The 18,410-nt window shown below is 46.4% G+C and overlaps 3 protein-coding genes across 3 annotated transcripts in view; 2 read left to right on the top strand and 1 right to left on the bottom strand.

Annotated features, from left to right (window-relative positions):
• LOC147004312 (elongator complex protein 1-like) overlaps positions 1–2,799 on the top strand; it is a 30,136-nt gene extending 27,337 nt beyond the window's left edge. The window contains exon 8 of the mRNA XM_085839278.1: positions 2,078–2,799. Coding sequence (XP_085695404.1) covers positions 2,078–2,145 — 68 coding nt within the window. The 3' untranslated portion in view covers positions 2,146–2,799. The remainder of the gene's footprint in view (positions 1–2,077) is intronic.
• A 5,792-nt stretch (positions 2,800–8,591) lies between these two features.
• Positions 8,592–10,068, bottom strand: LOC110293318 (actin-like protein 7A). Its single transcript, XM_021161194.2, has one exon. The coding sequence runs from the start codon at positions 10,004–10,006 to the stop codon at positions 8,684–8,686; it is 1,323 nt and encodes a 440-aa protein (XP_021016853.2). The 5' UTR covers positions 10,007–10,068; the 3' UTR covers positions 8,592–8,683.
• A 2,020-nt stretch (positions 10,069–12,088) lies between these two features.
• On the top strand, positions 12,089–13,498 carry LOC147004311 (actin-like protein 7B). Its single transcript, XM_085838451.1, has one exon. The coding sequence runs from the start codon at positions 12,163–12,165 to the stop codon at positions 13,417–13,419; it is 1,257 nt and encodes a 418-aa protein (XP_085694577.1). The 5' UTR covers positions 12,089–12,162; the 3' UTR covers positions 13,420–13,498.
• Positions 13,499–18,410: the final 4,912 nt, after the last annotated feature.

Genomic DNA, 18,410 nt, shown 5'->3' with positions numbered 1-18,410 from the left:
CTGTTACTGCAAGGTGTCCTTAGTTCCTCAGGCTACTGGGAATAACAGGGATGAAGAGGAAAGACTTTCAGCTCCTATTTTAACCAAAATTAACGGTGTTAATACTGACATAATTCTTGTCTAGGCCTTGCTAAATCTGAGGTTGACAAGTCTCATATAGAGACCTCGCAATAACTCAGAATTGCGCTACTGATTCATAATCATATGAATACGGTATGGGTACCGCTTGGCGCAGGAGATTACTGCGGAGGGAAGGTCCAGTTTGACCGTTTCTGAGTTCCCTGTGCGACACACCTGATTTGAAGGAGGTTGGTATCTGACTCCAGCTAAAAACCAAAAATACTTAAGGCTCTGCCTCCCCTCCCCAAAAGATACCAAGAGCCACAGATGTGGGTTGTTATAACGCCCACGGGAGGAATCGGGTCAATGTCCACCCAAGTCAAGGTTAAAGGCCCACTCATCTATGGATGAAAAGAATCATTTGATCACCTCTGTTAAGCATTGCCTATTTAAACTTAATTAATAGGGGGGAGAGAGGTTGGAGACCTTGCTGTCGTAAGGGCAAGCCCTTCACTGCCTCCCACCCAAATAATAAAAAAGCCAATTGGCCTTGTACTAGGAGCCAGCCAGTCTTAACCCCTTCTCCCTGTCCCCCTGCCTTTCACCCAAAATTGTGGATAATTATCAGCTCAGTGTTATTCCAAAAATCGTTTAGTTAAACTCAGCCAGGGTTCCAACGCCCTACTTAAAATGTAAACAGGTAGCTACCTATTCAGCACTAATTAGCATTATAAAGTCAGAGCCTACAGCCCAGCGCTGCTATTCAGTCAGTGCTTTAAAGACAGTCTTAGCCAGATACAGTTTACCATTAGAAAAGTTAGGGAATCCCACGGAAATAGGTTTTTTCTTTAGCCCTAGGAACTCAGGCAGAACTATTGAACATAGATAATTTTTCTGCCTCAGGCCACCCCCTTTTTTTTTTATTTTTTGTTTTGTTATCTAATGGGGGGAAATGTGGCCTCCCTTCCCCCCAGCCTGGAACCTGCCTGCTCAAGGGTGGAGCTACCGGCTCATTCGTCCTGCCACGCCCACTGCTGGAACCTGCCTTTGCTGCCTGGAGTCACACACGTGTTCGTCCTGCTACTGGACCCTGAGTTACTTGGCGGGAAATTGGGTTCCCTCCCCCTTCCTTTATAAACTGAGTGTCTGGAATTAGTAAAATTGAGCCTAGATCAGAACTTGTTGTCCTGGCTCCATTCTTTTCTTCCGCCCCGTCTAGTTTCCTCTCTTTTCAGCCTGAACTGCCATTTTCAGTTGAACCGTTCGTGTTGTGGACCGCGGGCGGGCCGCAACATATTTTCATGCCTGTGCTTCCTATATATGATTCCTAGTTATATAGGAGACTCCTAAAAGTCCAAAGGAAGAAATGCCTAAGTTTGCAGTTGTAATGACAGAGTCCCCTCCTGAAACTGCTTCCTGCGTTACTCTTTCATAGTCACAGCCTTGCTGGCCGTCCTGCTCAGTTCTACCACATGTCCTGTCATCGCTCGATGCTATTACCACTGCCACACCTTATGTTTAAAACAAAAAAATTCACACATTGTAAAATGTGCTTTTTGATGTATAATTTAACAATGAAAAGAAAGCATACAGTGCAGGGCTGAAGAGATGAGTTGGTGATTAAGAGCACTCAGTGCTCTTGTAGAGGACCAGGGTTGGACCACCCATCGTGGCTCACAGCCATCTAAAACAGTTCCCTGGGATTCAGTGCTGTCTCTGGCCTCCAAAGGTACTGTGTGTATGGTACTGATACATATATGCAGAGAAAACACTCAAATACATAAAACACATCTGAGATTTAAAAAAATAAACCAAAACAATGAACTCTAGTCTTCCCTATGGAACCTTCTTGTACTCTGAATCACCTAGTGAGCATGCTTGATGCCTGGTGCTCTCCCTCTCTTCTCAGGGCAGGGCCTCCAGGCTGCGCTTGCTCTGACCCCCCCCACACACACACACACACACACATTACAGGGTGGCGAGCCCATTATCACTTGCCTTCCATTCTTGCTTCCAGATGCTGGGGTTTATATGCCACCGAAGATGGACCCGAGAAGCCAGTGGAAGCTGAACCTGCTGGAATGACTGCCCTGTTAGGAAGGCCTCGCCGTGAAGACCATTTGTCCACTCACTCCTCTTCTAGCTGTGGAGAACTGGGATGTGGAAGAGTCTGCCTTTGAACAGCCTCAGCTAGCACTAGGCAGTCCCCACTTTCTTTTGGGTATACATCTTAGGTACTATGTCAGAACTTCGTTTTAGCCAGCTTATTGCAGTCTTTTAAAAAAATTGCTGTTTAGCTGGCTATTAGTGGGACGTGCCTATAATCCCAGCAGCCCAGGAAGCTGGGGCAGAAAGACTGATACAAGTTCAAGACCAGCATGGCCTTATCTCAGAACAACCCATCCTGCTGTTCTTGTACTTAGTACTGTTTGAAAGCATGGTTCTTAGGCAGATCATGAACTGGAGTCTCGTTTCTGTTACAACCTTGGACAGCTCATCATTGATTTGATCCTCAGTTCCTGTTGTTCATAGGGAATGATGTTTCATGGTTTCTACCTCAAAAAGTGAAGACAAGTGGAACCACGTTTCTAAGTTGTTCTGTGTTGTTAACATAGCATATGGTATGCATGTGGGCAGTTAGTGCTGCCAGCTTTTAGTAAGATGTGATTGCATAGCTGGCATCTGTTTATTAACTCAAAGCAGAATAAAAAGCTAACTGTTTGGGGACTGGAGAATTGACTCAGTGGTAAAGAGCAGTTGTTGCTTTTGCAGTGGACCTGGGTTTCCCAGCACCCACATAGCAGCTCACAACGGTCTGTTTTCTCCAGTTCTAGATGATCTAACGTCCTCTTCTGATTTCACTGAGCACCAGGCAAGCATGTGGTACACAAACATATGTGCAGGCAAAATACTCATACACACAAAATAATCTTTAAAAAAAATTTTTTTAATTAAATATATTATCCTACCTTGTTATGTGCTACTAGCTTTAATTGGGCTAGACCTCCCCTAGCTGGCACTGTTCCAGGGATGTTCTATTGCCTCAGTATGTTCTGCTAGAGAGTTATCAAGAGTAGGGTGGACTTCAGTGATGGGTAGACAGCAGGCATGTGTGGGAGCAGAGTTGGAGGTTACTCTTTGTCCCCCAGACACTACCTCCTTTGACTAGCGCATTTTGTCTGTGTCCAGGCAGACTCACTTAGCTTTTTGTATGACATCAGATGTGGAGATGCAGAGTTTAGAGTTTGCCTGGCTGGTTCAGTCTTTCAGTAACTGTGCTTCCTCCTCAACTTTGGAACTGTATACCCTATGCTATTATATGTTGGAAGTATGTGATTTGCATTTTGGTTTTGATTTTACAGAAGATTACAAATAAGAGATTGCATAAATCTTAAAAGAAATTTTGGACTTTTAAACACTGTTGAGAGAGTGTTAGTCTATGGTAACTTTTGAAGTAGGAATAAATGCATTTTACATTATGTATGGCTGCAAGCCTGTGGGGGCCAGGAGTGGAATATAGTGCTTTGAATAGGAATGGCCTCCATAGACTCCTGTGTTTGAACCCTTGGCCCATGGGCAGTGGCACTATTAGGCGTGGCCTTGTTGGTGTAGATGTCCTTGTTGGAGGAAGTCTGACACTGTGGAGGTGTGCTTTGAGGTCTTCCATGCTTAGGCTACACCCAGTGTCTCTGCTGCTAACTTCTGATCAAGATAGAACTCTTGCCTTGTACAGCACTGTGTCTGCCTGCAGGCTGCCATGCTTCCTGCCATGGCAATAATGGACTAGACCTCTGAGACTGTAAGGCAGCCCCAAAGAAATGTTTCTTCATGATAGTTGGTATAGCAGTGAAACCCTAGGTAAGACATCGACTGACCTGTGTTTCATTGTTTCCAAGAGATCCTGGGGAGAGTGAGGTTACTTTCTCTCTCTTGTCAAGTCTAGAAATTGGTCAGTTTATTTTAATAAGAGAATTTGATAAATTACTCTTTGACAATTTTATATTTTTACATAATGAATTTGATTTGTTCTCATTCCTCTCTCTTCTGCTGAAACCCTTTTTCTTCCCAAGAATCCCCTCTTCTATTTTCATGTCTTTAACTTTACTTAAGGTTGATTGTATAAGCAGATGTGCAAGGCCAGTTACTGAATCGTGAGGAATTTTGTGTGGGTATACCACCTAGAAAAATAATACTCCTCCCCAACAAGAGTGTCAGGGCCAATCCTTGAGTTCAGACAAAATCTCTTGTGTGGCCTTAATACCAAAACCAGGCTTTCATTACTCTGTGTAAACTAATGTAAAATGTTGTTTGGCCCTCAGTATATAGATCTATTCAAAATTGTAATTTAAGAAGACTTACCTAAGGGCTGGAGAGATGGCTCAGCTGGTTAAGAGCACCAGCTGCTCTTCCAGAGGTCCTGAGTTCAATTCCCAGCAACCACATGGTGGCTCACAACCATCTGTAATGGGATCTGATGCTGTCTTGTGTGTCTGAAGACAGTGTACCCACATATATGAAATAAATATGGCCAGAGCGGGGCTGGAGTGAGCATGGCAGGGGGAGAAAGAAAGAAAAACAAGAAAACTTACCTTAGCACTTGTTATATAATTAAACTTTTCTGGATATTTTAAATTTTTTACAAAATAGAAAAAGAGAAGACAATATATTTCACTTTGGATTGCTCTACTTTTGACTCATCCTATAGTAGGCTTACTCCAGCTAGATGCCAGTTTCAAGAGGCCGTGAGTACTTGTGATGACAGTGAATCCTGTAACTTCTGTATGTGACATTTACTGTAGTGAAAAGCTCTTACTGTGGATAATGGTGAAGAACCCGTGCTAACAGACTGGAGGTGGAGATAAATGTGCCTGTTGATAATGGCGTGGGCTTTCATAGGTCCTCGATTTTCTTAATGCTATAGCAGTCCAGTGTGGTAGTGCACACCTTTAAGCCCAGCACTCAGGAGGCAGGGACATGTGGATCTTTAAGTTCAAGGCCAGCTTAGTCTACAGAGTTCCAGGACAGACAGCCATGGTTACATAGAGACCCACTGTCTCAAACAAAAAATGTAATGGTATAGCAGTAAGAATTAATATTACCAATTTCGTCCCTCTTAACTATGCAGGATTAGATTTTGCTCATTTTGAGATTAAGTAGGAAGAGCAGGCCTTTTGTATTGAAGGCTGAGACGAGGAGGGTGTGGGACAAGGTAAATGAGAGCTAACTTTGAGGAAAGCTGTTGAGCTTTAAAAAATACAGAGTTGCCCCCAGGTTTAGGTTCTATCTCAGCAAATTCTTATCACAATAAGAAAAAAAATCTTGGTTTTTCTGGCTTGCGTTGAGTAAGGTTTGTTCTTGGCCTGTCTTGGATCATGTAGCTTTGTTCAGTGCTGCAGACATTGCGGGCTTGGCAATCACACATTCTAGAAGCTGTGGCAGAAGCTAACATTTGGAGGTGTTGAGGAATTCTCATTGTTATTTTGTGGTGCTGCATGGAACCCCTTCTGGGCACTGCACATGCAAATCAAGCTGGTGTGGACCTTGCTGTAGGCCTTACCCCAGTCAGAAGGGCATTTAGAAACAAAACCCAAAAACCTGGCACTTCTTCGTAATTGAAGGTGACTGCACATTGGGAAGCACAGTCATGTTTTATTTTTCCTCCTTGTCTTAGTTATTCTACTGCTGTGAGGACCCCATGACCAAGGCAGCTCTTAGAGAAGAAAGCACTTCTTTCTTGTTTACATTCAGAGGCTTGCATCACTGTGATCATCATAGTAGGTAGCCAGCCTGTAGGCAGGCAGGCATGGTGCTGGAGAAGTGGTCGCAGGCTTCACATCCGGTTCCACAGGCAGAGGGGGAGACACTGGGCCTGGCATTGGCTTTTGAAACCGCAGAGTTCACTCCCAGTGACATGCGTCCCACATGGCCACACTCTTAGTCCTTCTCAAACAGTTCTGGTGACTAAGCATTGGAGCATATGAACCATTTTCATTGAAATCACTACTCCTGTTTTGCTAGTCCATACTGTAGAAGCTCATGGGAGTCTTCAGCTGTTGTTGTCCCTGGGGCGAGGAGGGAATCACCACAGGTGACTAAATGCTCAAGATCAGTGGTTCTCAACCTTTAATATAGTTCCTCATGTTGTGGTGACCCGAACCATAAGATTTGGTTGTTACATCATAACTGTGATTTTGCTAGTTGTGAATTGTAAATACCTGATATACAGGGTATCTGATGTGTGACCTCCCAAGGGAGCCACCCACAAGTTGAGAACCTCTGTTCAAGAGGCTGTAATCAGCTAAGGCGCCCTTGGTGCTGATGGCAACAGTAAACAGTGTGCTCTTAAGTCCTGAGCCTTCTGTGCTCTCTGTGCTCTTTCCTGTGCCCGGTACCCATCTTTACTCTGGTTTTTTGAGACAGGGTTTCTCTGTGTCCTGGAACTCTCGATGTAGACCAGACTGGTCTCAAACTCAGAAATCCACCTGCCTCTGCCTCCCAAGTGCTGGGATTAAATGCATGTGCCACCGCTGCCTGGCTCCATCTTTACTCTTTTGACACTGAAGTCCCAAAACTTCAGCAGACGTCTTGATGTAAAGATGAGGGTTTGCGTTCTGAATCCACATATTTTTAGAGTCCTTTAGCAGAGGAACAGCACTTCTCCAAGCCTGTGTGTTCCTTGTTGCCAGTAAGCGCTTCTCTGTGCTCCCTCCTGGCATTTTGAATGATATCATCCACAATGCCTGGAGTGGCACTGTAGGTAGGTTATTTATAATTTCCCTGGCTCTGCTCACTAGATAGTAGTACATATTTCCATCCCTGTTGTAACAAACTTGTCATGTTACCCTCAGCTGTTAAGCTTAGATGATGCCGATGCCAGAAATACTAAACTGCTGTGTTTGTGTGTGAAGACTGTCTTTTCTGCTGGGACAGCTGGATCCAGTAAGGGGATTGAGAGTGCTCTGAGAATACAGTTGTATCAGCTTTCAGTTGTATCAGTTTTTATAAGTGCTTAAGCCTGGAGACTCCCTTTAGAAAACACTTTTTTGTCCCTCCCTCATCAAGACCCTTCAATTTACTTGGGCTCATCAACATCTATCTGAAGATAGAAGTGGTTTATGACTGTTTTCCATTTTAATGTTTAAAACACATTTTTCTAAGAATTTATACGGTTTACCAATGCTGTGTAAAGGTGTGGAGAGATGGAGATCTAATCAACCTGAACTTGCCCCTAGTGAGTGCTCATGTAGTGTTGCCAGTAGGATAGTCCAGGAAGAAACAGATAAGATGTATGGGCGCTCCCAACTCTTCTCTAACTCTCCTGGGTAAGGCTTGGTCACCTTGCCAAACCATGGGACCCTCAGATGTCTTTCCATTGCTCTTCATCTTCACCTCCCTGCTTTAGCTCTCTGATGTCACATAGATATGCTAACCCTCCTGGTCTTGGTCCAGTCTCTGACATGTTAGGCACGTAGGCAGACGTGAAGTTGAGTGAATGGCTCTCAGAGCCTCTGCAAGGCAGAGATGCTCAGTGTGCGATTGTGACTAAGACCCCTCATCAAGACTTGAAGGCTCATGTTTAAGAGCTAGACATCACAGTTGGAACTATTGGGATCACTTTTTGGGCGACAGATCTTGAAGCATGTATCTTACTTTCCATCATTGGTAAGAGAAAGCCACTGGTCAGTACAGAGAAACTGTTTGGGGTGGCTGGGGTCTCCAGTCACGTTCCAGACCATTGGTGTTGTCAACAGCAGCAGCTGCTCCTTTAGCCCACATCTTGGGGACATGTATACACTTGAACAGACTAGCTTATCAGATTCCTCCAAGCCATTGGGCAGTAATTGATCAAAGGGAGTCCTGGGACCATGGGATGTCACAGGTTCTGCACTGTCTAGATGTCCTAAGACCACTGTACCCTTCCCTGCTCTAAGGGGCTCTGAAAACCCCAATGTCTTAAGGTCTGATCTCTGGGGATCTCACTGGGACCTCCAGATATGTGAGGTAACCACCAGATAAGATCACTCAGGCATGGATTCAAGCCAGAAAGTCTTTATTAACTGGCAACTAAACTGGTGTTCAGGACCTGAGTGCAGTCCCAAGTTCTCAGAGTGAGCTTTTAAACAAAAATCACAGCCTGTGTTGACACCTCAATTAAGAACACTGAGCTGAGCTAAGTGCTGTTTTATGGGAGAATAAACTCGTTTAGCATTCTGTAGGGAACTATGGATGGAGAGCCTCTTTATCCTTTCACATCATTTACTCTTCATTTGTTTTGATCACATTTTTCCTTATGTATGTGTTAACAACAAAGTTCCTACAGTGGGAAGCACAAAGGGCAGAATAGTGCTAGAGCAAGTTGCTCCCATGAGAGACGTTAGCATAGTGTATGTGATTCTCTCATGTACCCCTTCCACGCCCAGGCTTTTGTATTTTTTTAAAGTGATGCATACATTCATGTGGCTCTTACTATGTCAGGAAATAGACACTCTGGAGGGAAGGGGACAGACACGAGGGGATTTTAATGCTACAGAAATGAACATGCCAACTCAACACCACGTGTAGAAGGTTCAGCCCTCACACAGTAAAGCTGTCATTGCCACCACGGTGAGCATGCTGTGTCTGCTCAGAAGCACCTTCTGTAGAGGAAGAAAGGCCCGTGTTCCTCGTACTCCAGGCGATGGACCCACAGTGGTTGAAACCCCTGGAGTGAGGCCAGGATAGACCCACCAGTCCAGACTGCAGTGTCTCTCTCAGGCAGCACATTGACCTGGGGGGTGTCGTTGGGGCACATGCTGCTCAGCTCCTTCTGCAGACGGTTAGGGAAACCCCTGAGCATAGTGCTGCCCCCACATAGCAGGATGTTCCCCATGAGGTCTCGTTTGAGTGCAATGTCACATTTGTTAAGGCAGGACACTGTCTGGGTGTGGAGGCCCAGCTGCATGGACTTGATTAGAGATGGCTTGAAGAACATCTCCGAGCAGAGGAACCGCTCCTGACCCAGACGGACCTCTTTCCCATCAGGCAGGGTATAATGGATCTCATGTTCAGGGGCAGGGATTTTCTTCTCTTCAATGGGGTCCAGGGCCACGAAGCAGCACCTCGTCTTGATGTCCTCCACAATACCGAGATGGTCCTCAGAGAAGTGTTTTCCAGAGTTGTTCATCAGGTTCATCAGGTAGGTGGTTAGGTCAGAACCTGCATAGTCTAGCCTCCCCGTGATGCTGGGCAAAGGATAACCCTCATAGATGGGGACCACATAGGACACACCATGTCCAACCTCCACCACCAGGCCAGAGGTGCGTCCGTAGGAGTACATGGACAGGCGGGACTGGTAGGCGATGTGCATTGCAGGTGTGTTGAAGGTCTCAAACAGCATCTCGGCATACTTCTCTCTGTTGGTATGAGGACTCAGGGGTGGGTCTGAAACCAGGACCGCGTGTTCCTCTGGGGCGATCTTCATCTCCTGTCGGAAGAGGTATTCCCAGATGTCCTGTACTGTGTCCCAGTCCACAATGATGCCATGACGCAGGGGGTTGACCAGCTTGAGATGTATATCTGGGTTAAAGAGCTCGTGCCCCACAAACGTCTCTTTGCGATTATCCCCAGTCTTGGCCGTCTCCATGTAGGGCTTGCCCACTGTTGTTGAGATCTTATGAGTGGGCTTTGGCAGGCCAGCAAAGCCACATTTACAGAAGCCAGTGCCCAGGTCCACAACCACTGCTTTGGTTACCTCTAGTCTTGGCCTATCCTTGGACATAGTTGACTTAACAGGGTCTTCTGTCTCAGCATTGTCCCGACGGACCCATACCGCCCTTTTTGCTGGGCCATCTTTTAGGGAAGCGGTTTGGAGGACCTGTGTCTGCATGGAGGCCTGGTCACTAGCTTTCTTGGCAGGTCCGTCCCCTATGTTTGCTGTCTGTGGAGCCCACACACCATCCAGAGACATACTGCTCTCAGAAAGCTCTCGATCCTGCTGGCTACAAGGCCTGAAAGACTTAAATCAGAGGACAGCTTAAGAATCTGCCCAACAGTGACATCACTGATTGTGACATAATTCAGCAACCAGAGGCTTTCTAGACACTGGAGACTAGTGTTAGGGTACATTAGAGATACTATCTTTCAAGTCCCACCCCCAGTTTTGTAGTAAAGATTGATGTATTCGCTCAGTTAATAATTGTTGGGTGCCTCTGCAAAGCAGCCAGGAATACCATAGTGAAAAAGCAACAGAACTCTACCCTTATCTGGTCTACATTCTAGTTGGTGTGCACCAGGAAGGGGGGTGTCGAGGGGGGAAGGGGGGAACACAACATATTTATTTGTTGAACAAAAAAAAAAAAGAATTTAGAAAAGCTTTTAGAGACAAATGAGAGAAGGGGGGTGGATTGGCCAGGCTGACGTGGCGTAGGCTAGCCTCCCTGAGCTGGCAATAGTTGTGTAAAGAGCTGAAAGAGGTGACCAGGTGACATGTGTGCTAAGGATGTAGATGCAGAGGACTAAGCCCCATGGCTGGTGAGTTAGTGCAGGGGCTAGCAGGACACAGCCAGCTCCAGCCTGTGCTAGTGTATAAACTGATTGGAGCAGTGGTACTCTTTCCCTGAAGGATTGCCCGTGAGCCTGAGAAACAGTTCAACATCACAAAGGCTGGCCCAAAAGCTGAGTGAAAATAAATGTGACTGGTCTCTAAGAGAGTTGGGGGTTTGCTGACCCCCAACTGAGGCAATCTGCAGGAAGACCAGTGTGACCAGGGGAAAGAACACAGAAGTTTAGATGGGGTGGGTGGGAGAAGTAAGTATGGTGGGGAGAATAAACAGGTCCCATCAGGCTGTGGGCTCTTGTAAGGACTTCACTCTAGGTGGGCAGGGTTAGAAAACACTAGAGAAATTAGAACAGGTTGACACTGTGTTTTGTTTTGTTTTGTTTTGTTTTGTTTTGTTTTGTTTTGTTTTTTAAACCAAGGTCTACTGTTGCTGCAGTAACTGGCAAGCCCTGCTGCCTCACTGGGCACTAAGGTGATGAGAACATAACCTTGAGAAGAGTTATTTTTGAACCTAGGTTTCATTAGGGACATAGAGTGTGCATTGAAGTCAGACCCTGCTAAGTCCCACCATTGGGAACACTAAGGCTCTGGTGTACAGATGACATCCAGAAGGAGTAGACAGCCTCAACACATGCTGCACACACGTATTGACACCTAACATGCATGTCTGAGGCTGCTTTACCATCTAACTCCAGCGGGACACACTGATCCCATACTCACCACACTTAGTGCAGAGGTCTTTAGATTTGGTTAATTGGTGTTGGATGAACTTCAGTTAAAGAATTTACACTCTTTGAACCTCTACACTAAATGCAAAACCCAGAATCTAACCTTATGTCTCATCTTAGACCTTACCCTGAACCCTGTGCTAGATGCGAGACAGACACTATGGTGATGGGTTCCTTCCTTTCAGGAGGTGGCAGGTCCCCATGGCCTTAGATGTGAGATGAAAAGGGCAAAAGGCTGCTAGTGTTATTATGGAGTGCCTTGGCCTTGTGGAATGAAAGAGGGGACAGCACAGGCTCTGAGCTTTGTGACTAAAATGGAAACAGCCTTCAAGGTCATTAGGAGACTTGGTTAATCGGTAATGGATGAACTTGAGTTAAAGTTATCACCCTCAAAAAAACGGTTTGCTCTGAACCTTTTTAAGGCTCTGCCCAGCCCCAAGATTCTGCAAAAATAACATCAGAAGTGCCTAGCGCTCTACCTGATTTTGTATAGGGGCTCAAATATCAATGCCAAGGAGCAGAGGAGGAAATACAGGAATGATCACTGAATGGTCAGGCATGGACATGTGAGAGGAACGGAAAGAAAGAATCGAAGCCCGGTGTGTTTGGTTTCTAAAACTGCTGGTCTCTGCAGGTCCTGGAGCAAACCGTTAAGTCACCAATGTGTGTGGAGGGCAAGAAGAGCAAGTCGGTCCCCCCCCCCCAACTCCCATCTAAATGGACCATTCCTGGTGACATCACAACCCAAGTGGTTGCCAAGGCACTGCTGAAGCTGGGATCTCATTTCTCCCCAGGAGCTCTAGGGTATGGATGTAGGAAGGTGAGGAAGGGAGGCAGATGGCGACAAAGAACAGCCCTAGCCCTAAGCCCATGGGCACAGCCCAGGGCGACCCTGGAGAGGCAGGAACACTGCCAGCACCCGAGGCTGCTGGCATCCGGGACACAGGTTCCACTCAACTGAAGACAAAACCCAAGAAAATACGGAAGATCAAGGCCCTGGTCATTGACCTGGGTTCTCAGTACTGTAAATGCGGCTATGCAGGAGAGCCGAGGCCCACCTATTTCATCTCCTCAACCGTGGGCAAGCGCAGCGCTGAGATGGCTGCGGATGCTGGAGACAACTTCAAGGAGACATACGTAGGCCATGAGCTGCTCAACATGGAGGCATCTCTGAAGCTGGTTAACCCACTGAAGCACGGAGTTGTGGCGGACTGGGATTGTATCCAGAACATCTGGGAGTACATCTTCCACACCGCTATGAAGATCATGCCTGAAGAGCATGCGGTGCTGGTGTCCGACCCTCCGCTCAGCCCCACCAGCAACCGGGAGAAGTACGCTGAGCTCCTGTTCGAGACCTTCGGCATCCCTGCCATGCATGTGACCTCCCAGGCGCTGCTGTCCATCTATTCATATGGCAAGACCTCCGGCTTGGTGGTGGAGAGCGGACACGGCGTGTCGCATGTGGTGCCCATCTCTGAAGGGGACCTGCTGCCGGGCCTGCCCAGCCGTGTAGACTATGCGGGCTGCGACCTCACCAACTACCTCATGCAGCTACTCAATGAGGCAGGCCACAAGTTTTCAGACGACCACCTGCACATCATAGAACACATCAAGAAGAAGTGCTGCTATGCCGCGCTGCTGCCCGAGGAGGAGATGAGCCTGGGCCTAGACGAGCTGCAGGTCGACTACGAGCTCCCAGATGGGAAGATCATTACCATCGGCCAGGAGCGCTTCCGCTGCTCTGAGATGCTCTTCAAGCCCTCGCTGGTGGGTTGCACCCAGCCTGGCCTCCCCGAGCTCACCGCGACCTGCCTGGCCCGCTGCCAGGGCACTGGTTTCAAGGAGGAGATGGCTGCTAACGTGCTGCTGTGCGGTGGCTGCACCATGCTGGATGGCTTCCCCGAGCGTTTCCAGAGGGAGTTGAGTCTCCTCTGCCCAGGGGACAGCCCCACGGTGGCCGCTGCTCCTGAGAGGAAGACATCAGTGTGGACCGGCGGCTCCATCCTGGCCTCCTTGCAAGCCTTCCAGCAGCTTTGGGTCAGCAAAGAAGAGTTTGAGGAGCGGGGCTGTGCAGCCATCTACAGCAAATGCTAAGGGGCAGGCCCCACAGGCAAAAGCTGGAGAGCAGAGGCCCCTCCTGGGGCCACTCTATACCTTTACAGAATTTCGCATAAAAGTTTAACCTGTAACGGTCATGTCTGGTCTGGAGTTCTTGGTCGAATCTGATAGCGGGGTGGGGAGAAGTTGAGTTTAGAGATAATCTCCTCTCTCCTTAGCCTGAATGAATGTGACTCAGTCTAGTCACCAGATGTGAGACGTACTTTCTCCTGGGAGGCAAGGTGAATGCAGGAACTGCTGCAGCAGTGTTTCCAGAGAGGAAGGCAGCTTGAAGTGGCCCTCCGCCACTGAGTGAGGATGCCTTAGTCAAACCAGTGTGAGCGACTCCCAGATCCTTCAGGTCTCTAAGCCAGTACATCCCACCGCCTGTGCCAGGTCCAGTTGCATGTCTGTCTGTCCTCCATCTGTCCTTCACACTGGCCTTCCTCTGGAGCGATGGTGCACGGAGGGGCCAAGTTTAGGGAGAGGGAGAGAGAGGTTCAGCTAGAGGGCTGGAGAGATGGCTCAGCTGTTATTGAAATATTAAAAGCAACACCCCAATTTTCCCTTCACAAACGAGCGACTACATTAGAATTTTGTTCAGAGTTTTAGAGAATGTCTGATACACAGATGCAAAGACCAACAGGCATCCACCAATCACCGTCTTGTTTACTCCCTTCTGATCGGTCCCTGGGGTTAGAGAGGGCAGGAATTGTACCTCCCAGATGCTCTTAGAGCCTGTATCCCAGGGTGTGCGTTTTCCCAGAACCCAGGGGAACAGACTCCTTATTCCAAGTTGTGAGATGAATGGTACAAGTATCTCCCATTCACATTACAGATAAGCAAGGAGGCTTGAAGATGCTGAGTCTTGTCTCACCTCCCCTGACTAGCAAACCAGAGTCGCCTGTCATTTGTGTTCAAAGTACCCCCTTGATTTTCTACCTCTTGGCAAATTACCAATCCCTCTCTTTTTAAAGTATATAAAATATTCCTTTCACCTGAGAGAAAATGGCACCTTGTTAAGTAACATTTGATTGTGTAAAGGAATTTGGTCTGACTTTTGCTCTTAGCATCTGGAAGATAATCTATATCTTACCTCAAAGTAATATTTTTCCTTAGGGTTGGTCCAGCCACATTCAAAAGTCTTAGGGCAATGATTGGCTATGCCAGAAAGATCAACATTACTATTTAGGAAAGGGAGTTGAGGTCACAGTATCAGTTGACTTGAAGGCTGAGGTTAACCGTGTCGGTATTTGATCAGTTATGCCTACCTAATGTAACTCCAGTATAAACCTTGAGCGCTTAGACTTGGGGAATCTTTCTTGATTGATAAGAGTTGTACATAGTAGCAAGCATTGATATTGAGAGAGTGATGTGACATCAGGAGAGAACACAGTGGACATGTTTGAATTTGAACCATAACCAAGAGTATAATAGATTCTAATAAGTTCTGAGAGTCCTTGGGATGAATGATTGCTTAGGGAGTTCCCGGGACTTGCACTTAGTGTAAGATGTGACAATATCGTGGTTAGGGACAACTCCAAAGGCCTTTGTAGTTGGCCAAAGTGTCCCTGAGGTGCCAGTAAACTGCACTAAGCACAAGAAAAGGCAACAATCTGAATCAGGTAAATAAAGAGAAATAAAACAAGATATCAGGAATGACTGACAGGTTCTTAAGCAGTCATGGTGAAATTATTTAATAAACTACTGTAAGCTACCATCAAATGCAGAAAGTTGGAGAAAACAGGCTATAAACATGCAGGGCTATCATATGATTTTATATTTTTATTTTGTGTGTGTGTGTGTGTTCATGTACCAAGGGGGCCCTGGGGAGAGGGCTTGCTGCACAGGCATGAGGGTCAGATCCCCAGCACCATGTAGGATAGCCTGGGATAGCAATGAAAGCCTCTGATGGTCATACTGGGAGGCGCGGAGAGACAGGTTGACCAGCTAGCTTAACTGAATCCATCTAGTGAGAGACCCTGTCCCAAACAATAAGACAGAGAGCTATAGAACAAGATTTATCAACTTCTAGCCCCCTACATGCACAAATGAGCAACCTCACACAAGTGTGAGTATACATGAACACACACTCAAATAATAAAAAATATAAAATCATATAAATGATAGCATAGAAAAATCCACATTCGATTTTTAAAAACTCACTGGATGGGCCCAGAATCTTGGCAGACGGCAAAGTCAGTGACTTGGAGGACAGATCAATATCATTTTCTTAGTAGAAATGGAATATAGAGAAAGTACGTTCTTAAACGAATGGGGGCAGGGCGTAGATGGCAGCGGGTAAAGGTATTTGATGCCAAGCCTGACGGTCCAAGTTCAATCCTCAGAACCTATAGTGTTCTGCTCCAAGAAAAGGATAAGAAAATGATACAAATTGATATAAAGAAAACATAAAAAAAGACCAGTTTCTTAAAATTATGAAACTTGTAGGTGAGACAGAGAGGAACAGACAGTAGAAGAAACACATTGTATATTTTATTATGTTCTAGCCTGTGATGGACAACAAGCTCAGAGGTGGTCCTGTGACATTGTATCACCCAGCAACATCACAGCCTTCTGAGTGTATGTAAGTTTGTTTCTTAGCGTCTGCACAGATAAGGATACTGTCCTTGATGATGGAATGAAACCGGGTGCCTCAGTTACTGTGTGGAGGCAAAAACACCAACCTGAGCCTTAAGACAACGAGTGACAGACCTCCATCTGCTTTAAAAAATTATTAGTTATTTTTATGTGTATGGCTAACTTGCCTGCGTATATATGGGTACCACATGAGTGCAGTGCCTGAAGAGAGCAGATGAAGGCATCATAGTCCCTGGGACTGGAATCAGAGACAGTTGTGAGCTGCCTTGTGAATGCTGGTCCTCTGAAAGAGCAGCCAGTGCTGTTAATGGCTAGGCTATCTCTCTAGCCCCCTTCCATCTTCTTTAAACCACTTGATCATGGGGGAATCTTTGGGGTATAGAAATAAATCATTTAACTTATCACCAGAGAACACCATAGGGATTGAGTGATATTTTAGCATAGCACCAAAGACCCTAGGCTAGTTTAAAAAGGCTTTTTAAAAAAATAAATGGCAATTTCTTGAGGAATCTGGTTCAGCGTTTCCTAACTTGTGGGTCACGAACCCCTTTGAGGTCACAAAACAGATATCTTGCATAGCAGATATTTATATTACAATTTCTAATAGTAGCAAATATACAGTTATGAAGTAGCAACAAAATAATTTTATGGTTGGGGGGGTCACCACAACATGAGGGACTGTATTAAAGGGTTACAGTATTAGGAAGGCTGAGAACCACTGAACTAGTTGTTGATACAGGGTTGGGGGTTTCTGAGTTGTTAGGTGGATGGTGTGGAGATGGGGATGTGTGCATAGCACACAGAGGTGAAGCAGGTAGGCTGCCATGGGTATTGTTATAAGAGGAAGGTGTGCATAACCCAAACCAAATGGGGTGGCCCAGCTACACTACTACCTTCCATGCTTGCCTGCCTCAACATCAGCCTCCATCTACCAGGAACAAATACTTAGCCCAATGAAGTCTGTTAGCTGGTCATTAAAGTGAGAGCATCTGCCTAGCAGAGGGATGCCAGATGTGTCTACAGTCAAGGGGTGGGTTATGGCATGACTTGGGAGAAGAAGGAGGTTTTGGTGAAATTTAGATGGAATGGTGGTATTTTGATAGGTTGAGGTGGAGCAGGGCTGTGTGTCATGTATTAGGTACTACGGTAAGGCAGAGGCAGAGTCTCGCCTCTTAGAAGCTCCACATGAAGACACAGATTGTTAGGTCCCTTAATAGCACCTGTTGTCTGGGGTGCAAACCCAGGGCACTTCTCTTTGTCTAAGTAAATTAGACCTTGCAGACAAGAGCCAGTTCTTACTGGGATGCTTTAAATCTGCATTGCTGGAAGGGGAGGAGGAAAGCTCTAGGAGCCAGAGGGGATGGCGGACACTAGGAGAACGGGATCAACTGAGCAAGGAACCTCACATCTGAGCTCACAGAGACTGAAGCAGCAAGCATGGGGCCTGCATGGGTCTGCACCAGGTCCTCTGTGTGTATCATAGTTTTCAGCTTAGAACTTTTATGGGACTCCTGACTGTGAGAATGACAGGGTCTCTGACTCTTGTGCCTGCTCTTGGGACTCTTTTCCTCCTGTTTTTGGGTTGCCATGTCCAATTTCAATACGATAGCTTTGGCTTCATCTTATTATATTTTATTTGTCAAACAAACAAGCAAACAACAACAGACAACCCGTCTACTTCGTTAGGCCAATGACAACAAAACAAAATAAACTTTCCTTCTGAACTGGGTGTGGTGGCACACACCTTCAATCCTAGAGGGAGGAGAATCTCTGAGTTTGGGGCTTAGCCTGGTCTACAAAGTGAGTTCCAGGATAGCCAGGGATAAATAGAGAAGCCCTATCTCAACAACCAAAACAAGTAGTAATACCCTGAATCCATGCATCCCTGCATCCCTTCATCTCTATATCGCTGCATCCCTGCATCCCTGCATTCCTGTATTCCTATATCCCTGCATCTCTGCATCCCTGCATCCCTGCATCCCTGCATTCCTGTATCCCTATATCCCTGCATCTCTGCATCTCTCCATCCTTGTATCCCTGCATCCTGGAACCTGGCAGATGGCTAAGTTGTTAAAGTGCTTTTGTAGCAAGCATAAAGATCACCTCAGAACCTACAAAAAAGTTGAATGTGGTGGTACACTTGTGGAGACAGCACCAGGGAGGCAGGGAGAGGTGGATCCAGGGGCTTGCTGGCCAACTGGCCTTCTTCGGGCCAATGAGATACCCTGTCTTAAACAAGGTGGCTAGCTCTGGAAGAACACTACCACAGGCTGTCCTCTGGCCTCCATATTTATATGTATACATACATGCTAACCTCTACCACCCCTCCCCCCCACACACACACACCAAAGAAAGCCCTAGCTCTATACTCCTGATCAGCCACCATT

This window comes from Mus caroli, unplaced genomic scaffold (genome assembly GCF_978045245.1).
Source record: "Mus caroli unplaced genomic scaffold, Mus_caroli_1 scaffold_6, whole genome shotgun sequence".
In the NCBI taxonomy this organism is placed as follows: domain Eukaryota; kingdom Metazoa; phylum Chordata; class Mammalia; order Rodentia; family Muridae; genus Mus; species Mus caroli.
The sequence above is the reverse complement of the archived record's forward strand: the minus strand, read 5'-3'. Positions and strand labels throughout refer to the sequence as shown.

Excerpts from the sequence above, each read along its gene's own strand:
- LOC110293318 (XM_021161194.2), bottom strand. The coding sequence starts at position 10,006 with ATGTCTCTGGATGGTGTGTGGGCTCCACAGACAGCAAACATAGGGGAC.
- LOC147004311 (XM_085838451.1), top strand. The coding sequence starts at position 12,163 with ATGGCGACAAAGAACAGCCCTAGCCCTAAGCCCATGGGCACAGCCCAG.